This window comes from Osmerus mordax, chromosome 22 (assembly GCF_038355195.1).
Source record: "Osmerus mordax isolate fOsmMor3 chromosome 22, fOsmMor3.pri, whole genome shotgun sequence".
NCBI classification, from domain to species: domain Eukaryota; kingdom Metazoa; phylum Chordata; class Actinopteri; order Osmeriformes; family Osmeridae; genus Osmerus; species Osmerus mordax.
Window position 1 is genome coordinate 10,972,859 of NC_090071.1, and position 21,658 is coordinate 10,994,516.

At 45.4% G+C, this 21,658-nt stretch overlaps 4 protein-coding genes across 4 annotated transcripts; 2 read left to right on the forward strand and 2 right to left on the reverse strand.

Annotated features, from left to right (window-relative positions):
• Positions 1 to 727: 727 nt before the first annotated feature.
• On the forward strand, positions 728 to 3,112 carry atp5mc3b (ATP synthase membrane subunit c locus 3b). Its single transcript, XM_067260766.1, has 5 exons — positions 728 to 779; positions 917 to 1,013; positions 1,934 to 2,011; positions 2,310 to 2,500; positions 2,786 to 3,112. The coding sequence occupies exons 2-5, from the start codon at positions 975 to 977 to the stop codon at positions 2,898 to 2,900; spliced, it is 423 nt and encodes a 140-aa protein (XP_067116867.1). The 5' UTR covers positions 728 to 779; positions 917 to 974; the 3' UTR covers positions 2,901 to 3,112.
• Positions 3,113 to 3,784: 672 nt separating this feature from the next.
• LOC136966501 (uncharacterized) lies at positions 3,785 to 6,098 on the reverse strand. The gene is made up of 6 exons (XM_067261006.1): positions 6,086 to 6,098; positions 5,823 to 5,958; positions 5,131 to 5,345; positions 4,869 to 4,990; positions 4,293 to 4,440; positions 3,785 to 4,113 (listed from the first exon to the last, which is right to left on the reverse strand). The coding sequence occupies exons 1-6, from the start codon at positions 6,096 to 6,098 to the stop codon at positions 3,785 to 3,787; spliced, it is 963 nt and encodes a 320-aa protein (XP_067117107.1).
• A 669-nt stretch (positions 6,099 to 6,767) lies between these two features.
• On the reverse strand, positions 6,768 to 12,130 carry LOC136966502 (GTPase IMAP family member 8-like). The gene is made up of 4 exons (XM_067261007.1): positions 11,428 to 12,130; positions 10,215 to 10,919; positions 8,544 to 9,257; positions 6,768 to 7,471 (listed from the first exon to the last, which is right to left on the reverse strand). The coding sequence occupies exons 1-4, from the start codon at positions 12,128 to 12,130 to the stop codon at positions 6,768 to 6,770; spliced, it is 2,826 nt and encodes a 941-aa protein (XP_067117108.1).
• Positions 12,131 to 13,811: 1,681 nt separating this feature from the next.
• On the forward strand, positions 13,812 to 20,400 carry LOC136965909 (N-chimaerin-like). The gene is made up of 15 exons (XM_067260211.1): positions 13,812 to 13,876; positions 14,206 to 14,281; positions 14,899 to 14,937; positions 15,073 to 15,128; positions 15,263 to 15,294; positions 15,561 to 15,674; positions 15,844 to 15,970; positions 16,126 to 16,293; positions 17,642 to 17,719; positions 18,000 to 18,084; positions 18,404 to 18,577; positions 18,742 to 18,819; positions 19,061 to 19,198; positions 19,314 to 19,419; positions 19,587 to 20,400. The coding sequence occupies exons 2-15, from the start codon at positions 14,263 to 14,265 to the stop codon at positions 19,756 to 19,758; spliced, it is 1,386 nt and encodes a 461-aa protein (XP_067116312.1). The 5' UTR covers positions 13,812 to 13,876; positions 14,206 to 14,262; the 3' UTR covers positions 19,759 to 20,400.
• Positions 20,401 to 21,658: the final 1,258 nt, after the last annotated feature.

Consider the following 21,658-nt stretch of genomic DNA (forward strand, 5'->3'; position numbering starts at 1 on the left):
ACAAGCACCTTGTCCGCGGCTCAGCAGACACGCTGCCTTTTGCGATTGACAAGCGGCTCTCTGCCCTGGTCGCACCGCCCATTAGAGCCTTATTAACTCAGAAAGACTGACGGCCCAGTGGAGCGAGGAGGCGGACACGAATTGAAGACACCGGATCAAATCCCGTCCGCTGTCAATGCCGTTCCGTTCCCGGTAGCACACACTAAACTGGATAGGTAGGCTCAGTGAAGTAGGATGGGTCCATTCTGAGATATTTCCAGTGATGCTTAGGAGGGAGGGAGACGATGAATGAATAGTCTTTTGCTGCCCCCTGTATGTGAAACGTATACAGTGTACGTAGGCTTTAATTGCATTGTAAATAAATCCTCAAATTACTCAGACATACAATGAGGACAATATTATGAATTGATATGAGAGATAAAATAAAATAAAAACAGCCTTCTGTGTGTCTTTTTCCGTGGCTGTGTAAGGCCGGGACGGGAGCATCTATTATGTAATAATACAGATTACAATTGTTACCATTTAGCCTATATCAATGACTACACAACTTAAGAGTATTTGTATAACTGAATTCTTGACTTAATGATAAATAACTTTCCATTGAAGTTTTAATTGACCTTTGCCGTAAAAGCGAGCATCCGGGATTCGAGTCTACTGCTTGGAACGGGCATGCGCAGTTGCATTTCAGCGGTACGACCTCTGCAGCCGGTGAGTGAAGGGGATGCAAATGGAGATCTGTGTTCTCTCAATTTAATAATCGCTTATCATCCTCTGTCTGGGTAGCTATTGCTGCAATACTGACATACAGCATATGTAAAGACTGCTGTTCTGCATATATATACAAGTTATTGAAAGGCTGCTTCTGTGATTTAGCACTGAAATCTATTGACCTTAAACTGCTCTCTCTCCTCTACAGAGACCAATACAGGTGCCAGTTTCCTAGTTGATTGTATCAGTCAACGCATTAAAGCAATATGTACGCCTGTGCGAAGTTCGTCTCCACGCCTGCACTGGTGAGTTGAAGTGTCAAAATTGTTTTAATGTGGATAGCTTTTCTAGCTAGCTATTCCGGTCAAACCTTAGTTGAGGGCCCTACTGAATTCTGTCATTGCATATATTACTTGTTCACTGGGAAGCTAAATGAATAAGTACATGCAATGTAGCCTACAGTGTGCATGCTGAACTGTATTCGACCTGTCCAATTCATAAACTGATATTGTCACCGTGTCTGCATATATTACTATTTAGTAATCGTAGGAAGCTAAGCGCTAGCTAGGTTGCAGCTGGTAGCTAGCTAGATAGCTGGCTGGCTATTGAGCTTTCTCTCCCATTTCAAGGTCATTATGAAAAATCACACGATCAACCGTTGTGCTTGGTTAAAGATTTATTTATGACTAAATAAATAGGCAGCTAGCGTTGTGGTCTCATCAACATCAATCGTTACTACAAGCTTTCCCTGTTTGATGTGTTGAGTGTATTGGGCCCTGATTGGAGCCCTATTTTGACAGTGATTTGGCCGGCTTATGCTGACTAGTTGACCGAGGACATTGGTAAAATGCATTAAGGCACATTTTAGCATACATGTACGACTTGGCGGCACAGATATCCATGCATTTAAACAATTTTGTCCAACGGTGTTGGGTATCCGTTCTCCTCTAAATGTCCTAGCTGGTAGCTAACCGTGAGCATGTACTAGGAGGGCCCGCCCACTCGGTCCACAACGGTGGAAGCCAAAGCTCTCAGCGTTGACCTGCCCCGTAGAGCGGCTGCTTTCACCTTGACCGTCCACTTCAACATGTTTTTAATCATGACGGGAAGAAGGTCTCAGTGCAGGCAACTTGATCTTATCACTTAGGTTCTTAAGCAATGTGCACGTAGAGACTGCCACATTTAAACCGTGTATGAATGTCTTTGGTTGTCTTTATGCACACAGGTTCGTGCTGGATCCAGGGCACTGTACAGGCCCCTGTCTGCATCAGTGCTGTCAAGGCCAGATGCCAGGACAGGAGAGGTAAGTGTCTGTCCGTCCCTTGGTCTCTGTTTGCCAGTATTTCTGTCCCTTATATTTACAAGCCTGCTTTCAGTCTTTCTGCCAGTGTATCTGCCTGTCTGTATGGTTGTCTTTGTCTGCATCTCTGTCCCTGTCAGCTTCTGACTTCCTGTGTGTCTCTCTCCCAGCCTGTCTGTATCATTGTCTGCCTGCTGGCTGCCGTGATTGCTACTATCTAGGTTCTTTCAGACCTTCTATTACAGTCCAGTCCAAAGGTGAAGTCTGACTTGGGACGTCTTTCTGGGTGTTTGTTTTGCAGTCCGATGCAGCCCTCCTGCCACAGAGCTACATGTCCCAGGTTGCGCTTAGAGGTTTCCAGACCAGTGCTGTGAGCCGAGACATCGACACTGCCGCCAAGTTCATTGGCGCTGGCGCCGCCACAGTTGGAGTGGCCGGATCCGGGGCTGGAATCGGAACAGTGTTTGGTTCTCTCATCATAGGCTATGCCAGGTAACCACCCCCTTCTCGACCAGCACCACCAGGAGGGTTCAGTTTGTGCTTATAAACAGTACCAGTCAAAAGTTTGGACACATTTTCCATTTTAATACTGTATTTGTATGTCACAATACTGGAACTGTTCAGTGATACAGTAACAAAATAAACCAAAATAAGGAGGGTTTGCAGCAACAGGAAAGGGGTGATTATTTGCAGGTGAGGGTTTGCAGGGGAAGAGTTAGCAGGGGGAGCTTGATCAACTGTAAGGTGGCTGCCTCTAACACACACCTCCCTCCCCAGGAACCCCTCCCTGAAGCAGCAGCTGTTCTCCTATGCCATCCTGGGGTTCGCTCTGTCTGAGGCCATGGGTCTCTTCTGTCTCATGGTGGCGTTCCTTATCCTCTTCGCCATGTAAACAGCTTGGCCTCTGCAGATGAACATCATGACCCTGGGCCTATAGAAGTGACTACTAATTTTACTCCGGCAACCAAACTCGTTCCGTGTTGAGTGGTGTCACAACATTGTACATTTTCCTATTTTTTTTTGTTGACGGCCGACAAAAGAAAAAACATGTATTGTAAAATGTAATCAATTACAGAATTAAAGTACATGTATTTCACTATTTAATATGTGTGGCAGTGTTGTATCAGGGGATGGTTGTAAGCGCATGTGAACAGTAGCTAGTGACAGTTTCCAGTTGAGACTTGGCATCAGATCCTAGATAGGCGGACCAAATGTCTCAGCAGAAGTACTGATGGAGGATCACTTGATGAGGCACATATATCTCCAATCTAGTACCAGCGCCAAGCTAACATAAACACAGGTTTCATTCACTGCTAGACCATACTTTGCAGGGGTCCCATGTAAACATTTACATTAAACAGTTTCACCTATTCAATTAGTCTGCAAGTTTTCTGATGTAGTATGCCTGGGCACACTAACCTGAAGCACTCTGAAGTGAAGGAAACCTGATTGAGGAGGTCAGATTCATCAAAGAAAATAGTTGATGCCATGCCAAGTTGATCCTTATTTAAACATTTCTTGCATTTGAGAAAACTATTGAATACAAATTAGGACAGCTAACTCGATTGCTGAAGACAGGCTGGAGTATGTTTGCTCAGATCGTTACAGACTTTAGTTACAGTAGTATTTACCTGAGTGAAAAATAAAACAAAAAATATTAACAGATACGGCAATGGCTTATCTGAGTGTGATTAACATCACAAATCCCTGTTTTCATGCACAAATGGTGTCCAGACATCCCCTCACCCCCCCCCCCCCCCCCCCCCCGTACAGCCACTATCTTAGACCAATTGTTGTGCTCAATAAGGAGTCCTGCTCAAGTAAGAACAATGTCATCATGCGGCAGGCTTCAGCTCCTTTGTTCAGCACGGCGTCAATGACGTGGCGCGCTCTCTCCGCCCTCTCAGCGATGGCCTTGACAGACTCCTCCTCTTCCTGCATGATGACTCCATGCTGACGGAACTCGTCCAATAGGCTGTTGAGCACAGGGACCGACACACGCTTCACAAACTCTGACCTCACAGCCTTCAGCTGCTGCTCCGCACGTTCACTCTGAGCCCGCTGAGACGGTCCCTCAGATGTTGTCGTCCCGGTGACAGCAGCACCTGCAACCAGTCAGTGACATCATCAGTCCGTTACCAAGGAGAGAACCCTCCAGAGCAGCAGACTCAGTTAACAGACTAAAGATTCACGTCAGATACTCATTCACCTTTACTTGTTATGACAACAACCCTACTAACCAACAAGTTTTACAAACACATTTAATTCGTGGTGCTGGTGTTACCTATCAGTGGGACCAGCCCCGACCACACCTCCACCCCCTCCAGCCTCCCCTCCAACAGGCTGAGTTCCACCTCTTGTGTGACGGGGCGCAGGAACACCTGGAAGGTGGGGTGGTAGTTGGATCCGTAGCTCCAGTCCATCTCAACACACTGGAACAGGGAAGAACCCAGTCATGAGTCAGCATCTACTGTAGCACAATATTGAAACCACATTGTTGGAACTAGTGTAACCCAATGAGTCACCTACCTTTGGTTGTATCCGGGGTGTCTCTTCCAGATGACAGGTGAGACTGTACCTGTCCCCCTTAGCTAGCCGGCAGTCAGAACTGACACGCAGGTAGGTGGTTCCCTCCTGTTTTTCCCTCACCTGCAACCAGACAGAGGAGGCTACTATCTTCCCTGAAGACTATCATGATTCCAGCAGGTCACTGTGGATGTGGAGCAGGGATGTTTACCTCAGAGAGAGGCACGTTGCTGGGCAGAACCATCACGTTGAGGATGGTATACATGGGGCTCAGCTGCTGGAGGAAGAGGAGCACCTGGCCCTTGATGGTGAGGGAGGGTAGAAACCACCTGACCAGGCCCCACAGGGACAGGTCTGTCACATCCACCACCACATGAGAGTCTGTCACCCTCAGTGGAGGCACGAGCTCTACGCTGCCTCCAGTAACATGAGCCACAGACAGCACCTCACGCCCCTCTCCTGAAACACATTAACCTGTCACTCTCACTGTGTTACCTCATTGTCTATAATAGACAGTCTAGGATAGGACTATCATGGACAGGTAGAAGTCAAGCACATACAGTCTGCTGGGTGAGATGTTTCTAGGTGTAACTCACCAGAGAGAATCTCACAGTGTGGGAGGTGCAGCTGACAGACAGAGCCTTGGGGACAGTCGATGGTGAACAGGGGTCCAGCAGGGGAGCGGCCTGTGGAGTACAGCAGACCTTGGTCCCATTGGACAGTCCTATAGAGCACCTCACCCTGGCCCTCCATCAGGAACATGAGGCCAGTCAGACTGCACTGGAACAGGCCTGCTTGAGGGCAGCAGAGCCTGGGGACACAGCAGAACCAGCTCACTCACTACTGCAGAAACACCTGGGACAATACCACTGAACCCTGATAGTATGTTGTTAGTGGCTGGAAGGATCACCTGTATGAGGTTTCTGTGAGTTCTAATGCAGTTTCTGGAGTCACTACAGTCGGAGTCTGGAATACAGAGAAATACTTGATCAAACCAAGACCCGTCCAGTGTTCTCTCATGTTACAGAGCAGATCTACAATTTGACAAAAATACATCACAGTACTTTATATTGCCAAACTTTTGATCTAAATAGTAGATGTGTAAAGTACTGTACTGCGATGTGTACTATTGTTCTATTGTTCTTACAAGTTCCTCTGGTGTAGAACTCAGAGTGGCTCCAGCTAGCAGGTGTTTCCTGGGTTGTGGAGACGGAGGGAAGACAGTGTTGACTGAATGGACCAGGTAAAGATACAGCTGTCTCAAGAACTCCAGGATTCATCTGCATACCTCACACCAGTCCTAGATCTGGCTGATCTCACCACTGAGGTCAGGTGACGTGACGGACAGGAAGTGTCAGAGCCATAGGCGGAGTCATGTGCAGAGCTTCTCAGAGATTGGCACTCAGATCCGTCATCGCCACTCCCTGTGGAAAAAGCGGACCAGACCACACTGAACACCAGAGGCTAGACTGAGGAGGGTCAGCAGTCCCACAAACCCTGGTTCTACCCTCATTAGACATGACCCTCTATGACCTCTGAGCCTGGTCCTACCCTCAGTAGACATGACCCTCTATGACCTCTGACCCTGGTCTTACCGTCAGATCGTGATCCAGCCTCTGACCCCCAGTCAGATATGTCTTCAGAGTTGTTGGTGGTTTCTGTTCTGCTGGCCCCACTCACTGAAGAACAACAACACTCGTTATCAACAGCACCAAGTGTTCTAGGTGTCATTATAACTACTTAACATAAAATTTGATTGAATATATATTACAGGTGGGACAAAGTTTTACATGAAAGAATTGTGATTCTGTGATTCATTCTAAGATTATGAAAACACAATGTATATGTTGAAAAATATAATGAAATTTAAACTTGGCTATACTGTATTACTCAAATCTGACAGGTTTCATTTGAATCACTTACTTCACCCCAACTAGAAGGGAGTCAGGTGGCTGAGCGGTTAGGGATACGGGCTAGTAATCCGAAGGTTGCTAGTTCGATTCCCGGCCGTGCAAAATGACATTGTGTCCTTGGGCAAGACACTTGCCTCGGGGGGAATGTCCCTGTACTTACTGTAAGTCGCTCTGGATAAGAGCGTCTGCTAAATGACTAAATGTAAATGTAGAAGTGTCCACTGCCTCTACTGGCAATCTGCGTTACTCACGATACAGTTACAATATATTCTCTAAATTATCATTACGTACTTCATTACTACATTATCATTACTTTATCACTATATAATGTCAAACTCACAAGAAGGAGGATCATCTATGCTCCTAATCCTCCTCTCAGGCAGAAATGGTATCTTCCACTCAGAACTCTGCTCTTCATCTCTGATGCCCTCCAGGCAGAACACATCTCCACTGTTGACTGCCACCATCTCCTCTATCTTGTCCAGCAGCTCTGTGACCTGAGAGCCATCACCCCTGTTCCTATTGTTAAGGACATGATACCTGTTCCCACATTTCTCAACAAGCCACTGGAGGACCTTCCCCTCTTGTTGAATGTGCTGCTCAATAGTTGTGTCTCCCAGATTGTCCCCACTGGTGAACAGCACTATAGTGTGACTCCAGACTCTCTCACCAAGAATCTCCATGTGGTGCTCTACAGATTTTGCATCTTCCTCTGTGAATGAAACCACCCCCACTATGACTAGGAGGAGGGCGTGGGGTCCTGGGGGACACAGAGACACACTGCGTAATATCTCTTCTTTAACCAGCTTAATAGTGCCCTCTACAGGGAAATCACGCCACCACCCTGGAGTGTCGATCACAGTGACCTGCCTCCCTGCTACTTCTCCCTGTCTCTTCACACACTGAGCAGCTGTCCTCAGGTCAAACTCTTCTCTGCCCAGGATGGTGTTTCCTGAAGAACTCTTCCCGGCACCTCTAAACCCCAGCAGCACAATCCTCAGCTCAGTTAGATGGAGGGACTCCCCTGTCAGAGAGAGAGACCATGTAAATAGATGTCCCCTAACCAGCTGTGTCCCTAAAATTCCAAAATGCAGATTACTCTTTGTTCACACACTCTATTTGATGCTATATTGTCTCAATTTGAATGTCTTTTCGATTGTATATGAGACCACATCCGGTCAGACCTCACATCTCTCCTCCCAGCAGTAAGGTATGGATACATGTGTGGACCTGCAGTACTTATCAGTGGCGATTCCTTTAAAACTGCAAGGGAAGCTCAGCGTCCCCTAAAATAAAATAAAATTAATGGTCAAATATTTACTATTGTGTTAACATTTTAAATGCGTTAGAACACGTTCATATCGAAGTTCTTTCAGAATCAGCTACATATATTAGCAGGTCGACTGACTGATTTCCTTCTCATACATTCCCGTAGCGTCACAATGCATTTCCATGTTGAAGCTCAGCTTCCATGGACTTCAATGGGGCTGCTTTTAACAGTTTTTTTCAGTGCTTCGAAACTATACGGTCATTGGATGAATGCTGAGATTATGTCCCGCCTCGGACGCTCAGCGTCTCTGGGGGTGAATGGAGGAGTGGGCTGGCCTGGACGCTGAGCTTCCGCGTGATGATTGGAGGGTCTGTCGAAAGACTGCGTCTCCTTTTGATTGACAGTAATTTTGTACTACAAAAAGTCACCGAAGCTGCATCAACCTATTTCTTGGTATTTGCTAGGCGAAATTGCTAACCAATTTTCATCATACATTTCATACAATTATACACCACGTTCCTTGTTTCAGTTTAACCTAATTTCCACATTTCCTCCTTGATTAATATTGTTTTGTTAGATCGTTCGTTCATTCATTCAGTAGGCTAGGCTAGTGTCGTAGGGGTGAACTAGCCAGTGAATAGCCAAATAAATAAAACATTTTTAGGATGTAGGCCGAAAATGAGCTTCCCCTCTTTGAAAGACCAGCAGCCGCCACTGGTACTTATCCTTTGTTTTTCAATAAACTCCCAACTGGGCTTTCACCTGTTCCAATTATTCCAATTATTGTAAATGAGCGTGATTGCTCCATTAAAACAAAACAACTCACATATAAATGTTTGGTGGATCTCTCTCTGTTTCTGCACCTTCATCCTTCTTTCTTTTGCTTTCTCTATTGAAGTTCTTCTCCACAGTTCTACCTTTTCAATCTTTTCCAATATCTCTCTGTCTATCTCATAGTGTCCTCCTCTGTTTCCTGCCACCATCTCTTCTATCTTGTCCAGCAGCTCTGTGACCTGAGAGCCATCACCACTGTTCTTATTGTTGAGGACATGGTACCTGTTCCCACATTTCTCAACAAGCTGTTGGAGGGCTTTTCCTTCTGTCTCAATGTGCTGCTCAATGGTTGTATCTCCCAGATAGTCCCCACAGGTGAACAGCACTATAGTGTGACTCCAGACTCTCTCACTGAGAAGCTGCAAGTGTTGCTCTATAGAATTTGCCTCCTCCTCAGTGAATGAACCCCCTCCCTGTATGACCAAGAGGACAGTGTGGGGACCTGGGGGACACAGAGACACACTGCATAGTATCTCTTCTTTAACCATCTCAGTAGTGTCCTCTACAGGGCAAGTCCTCCACCATCCTTGAGTGTCAATGACAGTGACCTGTCTCCCTGCTACTCCTCCCTCTCTCTTCACACACTGAGCACCTGTACTCAGGTCAAACTCTTTTCTGCCCAGGATGGTGTTTCCTGAAGAACTCTTCCCTGCGTAACGGTACCCCAGCAGCACAATCCTCAGCTCTGAGAGATGGAGGCAGTGACCTGCAGATGGAGTGATAAGAAGAGAGAGAATGACTAGTGAGGCGTTGGCAAAATGGGAGGATTTATTTTCTGTACCTTTATATACATGAATTCCAATCTCTAGGTTGAAGGTTCAACCAATAATCCAAAATCTTTTTTTAATCTTACCCGTAGTACTATGTATTTATCTAGATTGTTTTGGTTTGAGTTCCAGAGTTTTGGAGATATCGGCCAAAGAGATGTCTGCTGCCTCTCTTATACAATGGAGCTAGATCGCACTCGGCTTATTCGTCACACAATAGCTATTTATCTAGATGGATAAATAGCTATATGGATACAAGGATTTTCTTCTTTTTTATTTAATTTAGCATAATCTGTCCGTTTAATTGTGTACTGCAGTTATGAAACACTTTCTGCTTACAACACATTTCTAAAACTATTACATCTGTGTTACCCTACATCTAGACTGTCATCATTCACACTATATTTTTATGATACTTTGGAGTTCAATCATTTATGGATTTACTGTAGATAAGGGGGGCACATATCTGGCTGGGGACATATGAACTGTTTTTGTGTGTTGTTCTACTCTGTATCACATTCTGTGATTATCCTTGTTCTCTCTCTCTCTCTCTCTCTCTCTATCTCTATCTCTCTACATTACTGAGCTCTCTGATCTACCTGCCTCATATAGATGTTGCTGCCTCCTAGATCTAGTCATTGTTCTTGTCTGATGAAACTTCTCTTCTCCTCTCAGCTGACTGACAACAAGTGTATAGATGCCAGACCTGAATTGATGCCACACCTTTTGTGGAGATGAAGCATCTGCTCCCACAGAGGTTGTGGTGGAGAACAAAATATGTTTCTATGCACTATGCAGTTTAGATGTTACACTTTGCAAGAAGGTGAAATATTTGCACATCACTTCGGATAAAAGCGTCCGCTAATTGAATGCATGTAAATGTGGGATAAACTCACCCATTAGTGATCTGAGAGTCTCTCTCTGTTTGTGCATTTTCACCAGCCTGTCCTGTGCTCGTTCTTCCTCTGCCCTCCTTCTCTCCTGTATCTTCTCCAGTATCTCTCTGTCCATCTCACAGTGTCCTCCTCTGTTTCCTGCCACCATCTCCTCCATGTTGTCCAGTAGCTTTGAGACCTGAGAGTCATCACCACTGTTCCTATTGTTGAGGACATGATACCTGTTCCCACATTTCTCAACAAGCCACTGGAGGGCCTTCCCCTGTTGTTGAATGTGCTGCTCAATAGTTGTATCTCCCAGATTGTCCCCATGGGTGAACAGCACTATAGTGTGACTCCAGACTCTCTCACTGAGAAGCTCCATGTGTTGCTCTACAGATTTTGCATCTTCCTCTGTGAATGAAACCATCCCCATTATGACCAGGAGGAGGGCGTGGGGTCCTGGGGGACACAGAGACACACTGCGTACTATCTCTTCTTTAACCAGCTCAGTAGTGCCCTTTACAGGTACACTCCCTATCCATCCTGGTGTGTCGACCACAGTGACCTGTCTCCCTGCAACTTCTCCCTCTCTCTTCACACACTCAACAGTTGTCCTCAGGTCAAACTCCTCTCTGCCCAGGATGGTGTTTCCTGATGAAGTCTTCCCTTCACCTCTCCACCCCAGAAGCACAATCCTCAGCTCTGAGAGATGGACAGAGTCACCTGTCAGAGAGAGAAACATTGTAAACAGTTGTCCACTATCAGTTGTGCCCCTCAAATTCAATATTGCAGATTACTGCTGTGCTCTTTGTTCACACCAAATTGTTGTTATTTTGTCTCATTGTTAATTGTCTTACTTGTCGGAGAGTGAACTTAAACAGAAGAGCATTTGGATGTTTAAAAAGACAGTGGGCTTTGTGCAGCATCAAAAGAGTGGGAGTTTTGACATGAGAGCCCATACAAAATACATACATACAGTATTTCCTTGCTGGCAAAAGTAGAATAATATTTTATGGAAAGTCTTATATTAGTTTACCTAAACCACTTGTATTTTTGGTGAAATGGTCGACAATGGGCCTTCTGCTAAAAACAATTCTAAGATGATAACAATTCAAAGATAAATGAGGAATTAAGTTTTAAGAGACAAAAGGGTGATGTCTCTCAAACAACTTTTGTATTACAACCACGTATTTTCACTGCACATTCCTTGAGACCGAAAAACACAACTCACCTATTGTTTGATGGATCTCTCTCTGTTTTGGCACCTTCTGTCTTTCTTTTGTTTTTTCTTCTTTTGTTCTCCTCCACTTTCTTAACTTGTCCAGTATTCCTCTCCCGATCTCATAATGTCTTCCTCTTTTTCCTGCTACTATCTCCTCTATCTTGTCCAGCAGCTCTGTGACCTGAGAGCCATCACCCCTGTTCTCATTGTTGAGGACATGATACTTGTTCCTACATTTCTCAACAAGCCACTGGAGAGCTTTTCCCTCTTGTTGAATGTGCTGCTCAATGGTTGTGTCTCCTAGATAGTCCCCATAGGTGAACAGCACTATAGTGTGACTCCAGACTCTCTCATTAAGAAGCTGCAGGTGTTTCTCTACTGATAATCTGTGTTTCTCAGTGAATGAACCCCCTCCTTGTATGACCAGGAGGAGGGCATGGGGTCCTGGGGGACACAGAGACACACTCCGTACAATCTCCTGTTTAACCATCTTAGTTGTGTACTCTGCAGGGAGATCCCTCCACCATCCTGGAGTGTCAACCACGGTGACCTGTCTCCCTGCTACTTCTCCCAGTCTCTTCACACACTGAGCTGTCCTCAGCTTAAACTCCTCTCTACCCAGGATGGTGTTCCCTGATGAACTCTTCCCTGCACCTATCCACCCCAGCAGCACAATCCTCATCTCTGAGAGATGGATCGAGTTACCTGCCATTCACATTCAAATTGTAAGGATCTAAATTGATTAATACAAGGTCATTTTACATTTTATACAGGGGATATTTTACCATATTCAGATGTAATCAGAGTTCATTTACCTGAACTACCATGGGCTTCCATCGTTGTCTTTGCCTTAACGTCAGATCTGTCTCAGTCCAGGAGAACTTTTGTTCAGACTTATAAACGCTCTCAGTCTCAAATAATGTGTAGCCTGTTCAGATACAAAGTCTGCCTCAAGAACATGTCTTCGCCTTTTTACCAACACTTCAGGCAACAATTTAGTTTAAAATGAGTCCGAACAACAATAGACCTATGTGAAAAAATACAGTAGACTTCGTTTCGCTAAAGATCTCCCATGAGGCAGCTAGGTGACAAAATCTGAGAGATATTAGACTTTCAGGAAATTACAGTCTATGACGTAGTGAAGCTGATTTTTATGTAAAGCCAGCAAAGAAAAAAAAGCTCAATGTGGAACCTTTGTGGTTGTAGACCTATTTAATTTGAAGTAGGCTACTAGGCCTATTAGTCAATTGCACTAGTTATTAAGATTTGTGTGAAAACAGAGCGGGGGTAGGCCTACTCTGCCATGATGAAAGCGAAGTGGAAGAACAACAGAAAGTGATGTTCGTCAATTACATTTAGTCATTTAGCAGACGCTCTTATCCAGAGCGACTTACATTAAGTACAGGGACATTCCCCCCGAGGTATAGGGTGAAGTGCCTTGCCCAAGGACACAACGTCATTTTTCACGGCCGCAATCGAACCGGCAACCTTCTGATTAATAGCCCGATTCCCTAATGTGTGTGCAAAACTGGCTACAGCAGGGCAGGCAATTGTAGATTATCAACCCCTTTCTCCCTGTGCTCAGTCATCTCCAGATAAATCGGCGATCGGCTATGTTTCCCTTTGTGCGTGTGCCCTGTTCGTACCCACAAGCTCAGTTCCAGGCAACTGTTTTTGATGTAGGCTATAAGAAAATTGGGTGCTAGTTTACCCATTTCGGATTGGTTTCAAATTTAGAAAAAATCCGCTGAAATTCTTCTATGAAAAAGCTAGTAGGCTAGTTCGAGCCAGCTTCAAGAGTATAATTCTATTAACTTAAGTCAACATATCTAAAACTATTGGCAATTTGTTTAAAATAATGCGAAATTATTAAATTAAGCTTTTATGATGTGCATAAGTGACGAGAATAAATGAGGTTTAACAAGTACTCAGAGATGAGAAATATAGGTTCCAAAACCACTGAGAATAACTCATCACCAGCTGCATCACGGGCACTGCACTTATCTATCTATAATTTCAGGAATCGTGTGCCACCAACTGTCTCATGTGCACTAAGAACTATCTATAGTTTAAGTAATCTGTAGCCTATTTGTGTGTTTCACTGACATTACTGTTATCACCGACTGCATCACGGGCACTTTGCACTAGTCATTCTGATGACAGGACAGTGCAAAAAACCCTCAATGAGATTACATTCAATTACATAAGTATGCATCTAGCACTAACTTGTTTGACTGAATAAGGTTTTGACTTGTTTTACTGCCAGACTTTGTCCCCTCATCGGAGGAGCGAGGACACCCCCTCCCGCACCCAACATCGTAACCATGGTGACACCAACACCGTCTAGTGCCAGAGTGGCGAGTGGAGGGCAGGATACTAGTCACGTGACAATGCAAGATGGCTACTTGGAGTTGGACAGCGTAGTGTTCTGGATGTTATTTAATGTTCTCAATGTGGTGTGAGTATTAACGTGTTTACGTGCACGACATAATAACAGAACCCTTATTCACCTTTTATTCAATATGTCTCTGTCAATGGTTATGCTTCTGTGCACCGCACCTAGTCTCTTTGTCTGCGTGTATGTGTTAATAGCCAGCTAACGTTTGCTAGCTAGGTACAGGTAACGGTATGAATTAAATCTCAGCACATTCAACATCTCGTTAACCTTTGTAACCAAACATGAAATGTGGCTTCTATGTATTAGCCTACATTGGATGGGATTTACATTTCTCTGAGCCTGCACTATAATATAATACTGTTAATGTTATCTGCGTCCTTTTCATCCAGAGTAACAACGTTTTATTGGTGGAGATTGTAAGCAAATCGTGAATCAGCCCTGAGAATATGGCTTTAAATGTGTTCGGTAAGTACATTAGAGTTGTTTGTGTATGGTCTCACTAGCTTGGCTAACTGGTAGAATACCTAGAGAACGTTATTATTGTGGGAAGGGTATTAAATATCTGTTGACAACAACGTCAAGTTAACTTATTTTACTAAACATAAAGAAATGTAATCTAACAGACCAGAGGAAGGGGGGTGCCGCACATCACTCTTTGAGAGAGAGAGCATTAAGAGTCAACGAATATTTTAAAAAGAGAGCGGGTGGAAGAGTACAGTATGTTATTTGCATGAAGCAGAGAACAGGACCAGTGCACTGTAGATAAAGCCCCAAAACAGAATATACTGGAAACAGCTCCTCTGACTGACTGACTGACTGACTGACTGACATGCAGCATCTCCCTCAGAGCTAGTCTAGTTAGCAGACAGCTGGAGCTGGACTTCACAAGAATCTCTCTGGCATCCACAAGACCTATGAACTAATGCACTAGGTTCTCTAGGAGTTTCACCCATGACAAAGGAGGTTCATGATTTGCCATATTCATTTTAAGGTTCTATAAAATCTCACAAGCTGTGTGTTTGTGTGATGATGCCTGATCCCATGTATTCTATGATTATGTCACATCCTGTGTTTCCCCTCAGACCATGATGAGTACAGGCCGCCTGTCTGGAAGTCCTACCGTAAGTATAAACACATTTAAACCTCACTAGCACCCCGGTGATTACATTGACCCTTAATTATGAACTGGAGTCTAAAGTTGGTGCTGATCTAAATATGCTGATTATGTATATATGTGTGTGTGTGTGCTGCACCAGTTTACCAGCTCCAGCAAGAGGCTCCCCACCCTCGTAGAGTCACATGCACCTGTGAGGTGAGATCTCTCTCTCTCTCTTGTCTGTCTGTCTGTCTCTCTCATCTGTCTGTCTCATTATCTCTCTCTCTCTCTCTCTCTCTCATACTCTCTGTCTAGATGTTAGATGTTCTGATGTTCTTATTCAATTTCAGGTGGACAGCAGACCCAAGCACTATGGCAGAGAGTGAGTCAGCACTTCATTAACCAGTAGTATTCAGTACTACAGAGTACTACACAATAAAATGCCATACTGCACTGCATAATGGAGTACTACACAGTAACAGACTGAAATACACAGAACTACATGCTGTTACTCAGGACAACACAGAAAAACAGCAATACCAATTACTAGACAGTACAACACAGTACTACACTGGTACTCATACTCAACCGAAGTGCCCATTACTGCACCTCCAGGTTGCAATAAACACGTGTGTTTGTGCCCCCCAGGTACCATGGTATGATTTCCAGAGAGGAGGCAGACCAACTGCTCAGCGTTGCAGAGGGGAGCTACCTCATCAGAGAGAGCCAACGACAACCTGGAACCTACACACTGGCCCTACGGTACACACACACACTGCCCTCTTGTGTTCTCACACACACAAACACACACACACAAACACACACACACACACACACACAGTACAACAGCTCTGCCCATGGCCCTACGGTACACAAACTTGCTCTCTATCTCTCTCCCTTTTCATTCTTCCCTTTTTGTGTTGTCTTCCAGATTTGGGAACCAGACCAGGAACTTCCGCTTGTACCACGATGGGAAACACTTTGTGGGGGAGAAGAGGTTTGAGTCCATCCATGACCTGGTGACAGATGGACTCATAACCCTCTACATAGAGACCAAGGTATCAGTCAGTCACACTGCCCATCAGTCAGTCACTGCCAACCAACACATTCAGTCAACTGATAAATACATCCACGAGTTAGTCAGCCAACAAGTCAATTCATGAATTAATCAACCAACTGATGACCCGTGTGTGTTTGTGTGTGTCCATCCTAGGCTGCAGAGTACATTGCCAAGATGACCATCAACCCCATCTATGAACATGTGGGCTACACAACTCTGAACCAGAGCCTGGAGGGCAGCCTGAGGAGGCCGGACCCCACCCTGCAGCCCCCCGACACACCTGATTGTCCTGCGGAAGGGGGAGATGCCACGGATGAGAGGGTGAGGGAGGGGAAAGGAGAGCTACAGCACAGCTGTGGGATGCTTATGAGTGTACTCTGCAGACGTGGGCCTCGCAGTACTCTGTGTGTGTGTGTGTACACACTAAATGTTCTCAGTGGTGGGGTTGTCCTCTGCAGAGAAGTGAAGTTTAGAGAGAAGAAGACTGCCTGCCCCTGTACTTCCTGTCTGCGGCCCCTCTTTCCGTCGTCTTCTCTTTAGGAATACATTTCCTAGACTACTGTCACAGTGGTTGGTTAGAATTGTCAAATGTTTATTGTAGGCCAATAGAATCGAGTAGTCAGCCATGTCATAATTAGTTATAGCTAGCTAAGTTTTCTTGTGATCCCATAAACGTACTGTTGAAATCTACATATTAGCTCATCTTCCATGGCAAAGCACTGCAAAAGTTAGAAAAATTCAACTCATGCGACACACCTGCCATACCCCATTGAAATCCGTCCGGGTGTGGTAGATTAGCTGCAGCGGTGCGGATTGCATTCTATTCAAACAAATGGACTAGAAATAAGTAATAGAAAAACAAATATATTGTGACATATAACGTTTCCGTCCATGCATCAAAATTATACCGTGATATACATTTTAGGCCATACCGCCCAGCCCTATTTCGAAGGGTGGGGTGCAACAGTGGTTTTAGCTGTAGAGAGGAAGTGGTCAGGATCATTATCCTGCCTGCAAACCCAATACAGGTCCACACAGTTTGTCACTTACTTTATAGCAGCCAGTGAGACTGTTACTAGTGTGTTTGTTCATGTTGTGGCAAATTCAGAAGATATTGATCATAGAGAAGACACGGAGTTCCGGAGCTCTTTGAAATCAAGGCATTGATGGTTTATTGAAGCTTCAAGCAGGATACAGGAAAATATATTAGCTAACATTTTCAGCTTGGTCACAGTATTTATAGGCTTAAATGAGTGAATTTCCCCCCTCCCTCTGCATGAATGAGTTGATTCCCAGCTAAGAGTCCAGGGAATTTCACAAGAGTAAACTACCGTTCAGTTTGGGTAAAATTTACTTTGTACATCTTTATCTATCTCTAGTGTCCCTTTCTCACATAAACAGATGCAGCTGCATCCTGTTGTGGGTATCAGTCGCCCATTTTTGGGCCTATCTTGGCAACCAGAATGTGGTTACGTTCTACTTTGTGTGTTCAATATCAGTCTCTGCTCCCCAAAACCTGAGCTGACCTTTCCTTCTGACTCCGAGGGGCCTACAAAAATTGAACACGTTTCGACATTGTGCAAAGGGAATAACACACATGTTCATAATCACAAGTTCATTTCAGCACGTAACCATATCACGGGTTGTAATTCTGCCACGACATTCCCAGCTGACGTCGCTGGTGAGACGTGCCACGCTGAGGGAGAGCGAGCTCATGGCCAAATATGAGAAGGTCCACAACTTCAAGGTAAGACGGCGTATATAATATCCCTCCTACAACCTGTCTACCTCTCTCTCTCTCGACCTTTCCTCTCTCTTGTATTCTCTCTCTTCCTTTCCTCTCCTCCTATCTCTCCTTTCTTCTAGCTTTCCTTTGACTGTCCTACAACCTCCCCCCACCCAGGTTTTATATACCTTAAACCTGTCTTCCTCTCTCTCCTCACCTCCTGCCGTCAACCCTGTCTGTCTTTTTACCGTCCCTCCCTCACCCTCTGCTCTTCAACCGACCCATGTCCTGTCACGTCCAGGTGCACACCTTCCGAGGGCCCCACTGGTGTGAGTACTGTGCCAACTTCATGTGGGGGCTGATCGCTCAGGGAGTCAAATGTGCAGGTAAGAAACTGTCTGGGGCCCTGCCCCCCCCCCTTTTAAAAAGACTACATTGCTTAAGCTTACCGTAGCCTTTTCAAACTAGTACCAGGCGTCTTGCCCAGTGGTTACCCATGCAAATGGCTTCAGCCTTGGCCTGACTCATTCAGATGTACTTAAAATCATGACACATTTCATGCCATGCTGCATCGCCCCATGGGTCGGTGAACACAGCCAGACCATCTCACGGCAACAGTGTTTGGCCTGTGTGCATCTATGTTTTTGGGACCGTGTAAAAGACAGAAAGATAAAGTATCTCATGCTCGTACTCCCCTTTGCCTAGACTGCGGCTTGAACGTCCACAAGCAGTGTTCCAAGATGGTCCCCAACGACTGCCAGCCCGACCTGAAGCATGTGAAGAAGGTGTACAGCTGTGACCTCACCACGCTGGTCAAGGCCCACAACACTAAAAGGCCCATGGTGGTGGACATGTGCATTCAGGAGATAGAGGCCCGGGGTGAGTCTATAACCTGGAAAACGACCACCGACGGCTGTCTGGTAGGGGGAGGCTGTTTCGAAGCAGTCTATATTCTGGAAACAAACATGGCGCTGGCTGCTGTCTGTTTTAGCATGATCTATTATAATGGGAACAGCAGGTTTACAGTGTCTGTCCTTCCCCAGGGGTGGAGTCAGAGGGTCTGTACAGGATATCAGGGTTCAGTGAGCTGATAGAAGATGTGAAGCTGGCTTTTGACCGTGGTGAGTCAGCGGGTCTCTCTTTCTTCTCCCTCATGTCTCTGTCTCGTACTCTTTCCCTTTCTCACCCTCTCGTTCGCTATCTGTCTTCTCTCCTCTCTCTCACTATCTCTCTGTTCTTTCTCTTTCTCTCTCATTCTTTGTCTCCCTTTACCTCTCCGCCAATTTGGGTTTAGAACGTCTACTGTGTAGATGTCCAGCCAAAGTCCCTCCTTTCCTCTCTGTGTGTGTGTGTGTGTGTCAGACGGAGAGAAGGCAGACATCTCAGCCAATGTGTACGAAGACATAAACATCATCACTGGAGCCCTGAAGCTGTACTTCAGAGACCTGCCCATCCCTCTTATAACCTACGACGCCTACCCCCGCTTCATACAGGTTGCACGTGAGTTCACCCCAGCTTTAGATGTGTGTGTCAAGGAATGTTGTAACTTGGGGGGGGGGGGGCGCGGGGCGCATCTGCAAAGCGTCTAGGAGATAATATGATTCTATGTGTGTAGAGATCACAGATGCTGACAAGCGTCTGGAGTCCCTCCATGAAGCCCTGAAGCTGCTACCTCCTGCCCACTGTGAGACCCTGAGACACCTAATGGGCCACCTGAAGAGGTCAGCACACACACACACACCTCACACACCTCACAATAACACCATGCACACACATGCACCTAACAATAACACCATACACATACGCACACACAACACCACCATAATACTCACACAAACACATCAATGCTTACTTGTGTGTGTGTGTCCCCCCCCCACACACACCCCAGGGTGACCCAGCAGGAGAAGCAGAACCTGATGAGTGCTGAGAACCTGGGCATCGTGTTTGGCCCCACCCTCATGAGGGCACCAGACCTGGATGCCATGACGGCACTCAACGACATCCGCTACCAGAGGCAGGTGGTGGAGTCTCTCATCAAGAACGAGGACATCCTCTTCTGAGCCCAGAAACGGAGAGCGACGCCAGCGCCGAAGAAAACCTCACCGCATCACATCCTGTCCAGACCTCCCACTCCTCCGGGGAGTCAGAAGGGATGGCTCTGACGCCTTCTAATTCCTATGCTGTTTTGTTCTAAGGAGAAGGTTGGGGGTGGGGGGGGTGGTCAGGCACAAGTAAATGTTCCCCTTATGTCTGACCCCTGTCCGGACGGTGAGGAGTAAATGATTGGACCTGTATTCTCTCATGACCAAAGGACCTGAAGGAGGGTGATGATGCTATGCTAAAGGAGACACGCACATGCAGTATTAGAGAAGGGACATGAAGGAGCACCATATGAAGGACTCGCTGATGTTTCTCATTCACCATTGACACCACTGAGCCACCTAGGGACCTGCATCTAATATAGAATAACATGTTCTTGCTGTAGGTGTTCTTTGTTTTGTTTTTTTTGTTATTTGTACGACCGTTTTGTTGAACTTCAGTTTTAGTCCATTTTTCTATGTGCTAACTTTTTTGCAGGGAGGGTTGAGAGGTAAGACCTCAGACTGAAGCTATTCGAGGACTTTAAGGCCACACTCCAACCCCTCTTGCACACTACAAGACCTGGCTGTTGATGTAATCATGGTTGTAAAGTATTTTCTGATTTCTGCATGTTAAGATTAAATTATTAAACATGGCTTTTGACTAGAGTTTGTGTGTGTGTGTGTGTGTAGGGGGGGGGGGGGGGGGGTATATAATCTTGGATGCTGGTCATTTTATTGGCCAAAAAGGGATACCTGTGTGGGGCTGAGGCATAGAGCTGGATTCCAGAATGGTTGACCTCTGTCTCCTTTGTGAGTGTCGGTATGGACTGAGGTGATCGAGTGAAAGCGGAGGTCTGGGTTGTGAGGAGTGACAAGACAGTGCATGTTGAGGTAGCCCTTTACTGTGATGGTGTATATGTGGTGATTTCATATTTCATAAATTGAGAGCGTGACTTTGTAATGTGTGGCGGTAGTGGTCAACAACAGGCTTGTTGAGTGGATGGTTGAGTCACCATCCACTCCAACCACGAAGTAAGCTTCTAGGTATGTCGCGTATAGGCAACCTAAGTATCCTGTTAACACCTGAGGATTGCACATCCACTATTAGAAGGTGTTAGTGTATAGAGCTGCATAGTCTCGAGAATTTAAAAATCCTACGAAAACAAGGATACTGTCGCTATGACGATAGCTCCAGGTGGCGCCTGCCAGTCTGCCTATGATCACACAACCGTATTTTAGTGACGCAGTTAGGATAGTTCTGGGATGCCTTGTGCTTGGCCATGCAAAGTTGCAAGAAGGCTGTTGGTAAGAAAAAAAGGCTGTTGGTAAATCGTGTTATAAGATTACATGTCGTGAAAGACTTGGAAGATATATTTCATCAATGTGGTGCAGTTTGTATTATTTTTTTTTACTTCATTTGTAATATTTCCTCAATGATGGTGTAGGGCAGACTATAGAAAGCGCACAGCCCCATGATTGTGGAATGGACTAGTGTCAAAGGTTAATAATAATGGAAAAGGTTAGCATAATTATATGAATTAATGCAAACTTTATGTTGCTATATAAAACCTATAGAAAAAAAGCTCATGAAAATTAGGTCGCGAGGCTAAGGTGCGCATGGTTAGCCCATGGCCTATAGTTAATAGGCTAGTTGTGCACGTGCTTTTCCAGACCAGATGACGGAACATATGTTACAGCGTAAGTTTACTGATGTTAAAGAATAAATAAGTGTACATGTGATGTGAATTTAGATTGTAGAATCATTTGGATATAGGCATGTAACTAGGTAAACTAGTAACTTTACACGATACAATTATGCCACGTCCTTCGCATGCTCGCACCATTTTTACTGTTCGGTTTTCGCCATTCGTTTAAGTGC

Bases quoted from the DNA above. Each gene is read 5' to 3' on its own strand.
- LOC136965909 (XM_067260211.1), top strand. The intron at 14,938-15,072 runs GTAAGTATAAAC...GTGCTGCACCAG, and splicing joins GCCTGTCTGGAAGTCCTACC to TTTACCAGCTCCAGCAAGAG. The intron at 18,820-19,060 runs GTGAGTCAGCGG...TGTGTGTGTCAG, and splicing joins GAAGCTGGCTTTTGACCGTG to ACGGAGAGAAGGCAGACATC.
- atp5mc3b (XM_067260766.1), top strand. From the start codon at position 975: ATGTACGCCTGTGCGAAGTTCGTCTCCACGCCTGCACTG. The intron at 2,012-2,309 runs GTAAGTGTCTGT...TTTGTTTTGCAG, and splicing joins CAGATGCCAGGACAGGAGAG to TCCGATGCAGCCCTCCTGCC. The intron at 2,501-2,785 runs GTAACCACCCCC...CTCCCTCCCCAG, and splicing joins CTCATCATAGGCTATGCCAG to GAACCCCTCCCTGAAGCAGC.
- LOC136966501 (XM_067261006.1), bottom strand. The intron at 4,991-5,130 runs GTGAGTTACACC...GTGTTTCAGGAG, and splicing joins ACACTGTGAGATTCTCTCTG to AGGGGCGTGAGGTGCTGTCT. The intron at 4,441-4,868 runs GTCAGGTGGTTT...TCCCTGTTCCAG, and splicing joins ACCTGTCCCTGTGGGGCCTG to TGTGTTGAGATGGACTGGAG.
- LOC136966502 (XM_067261007.1), bottom strand. From the start codon at position 12,130: ATGGCAGGTAACTCGATCCATCTCTCAGAGATGAGGATTGTGCTGCTG. The intron at 10,920-11,427 runs GTGAGTTGTGTT...TCTCTCTGACAG, and splicing joins AGAGATCCATCAAACAATAG to GTGACTCTGTCCATCTCTCA. The intron at 9,258-10,214 runs GTGAGTTTATCC...CTCCATCTGCAG, and splicing joins GACTCTCAGATCACTAATGG to GTCACTGCCTCCATCTCTCA.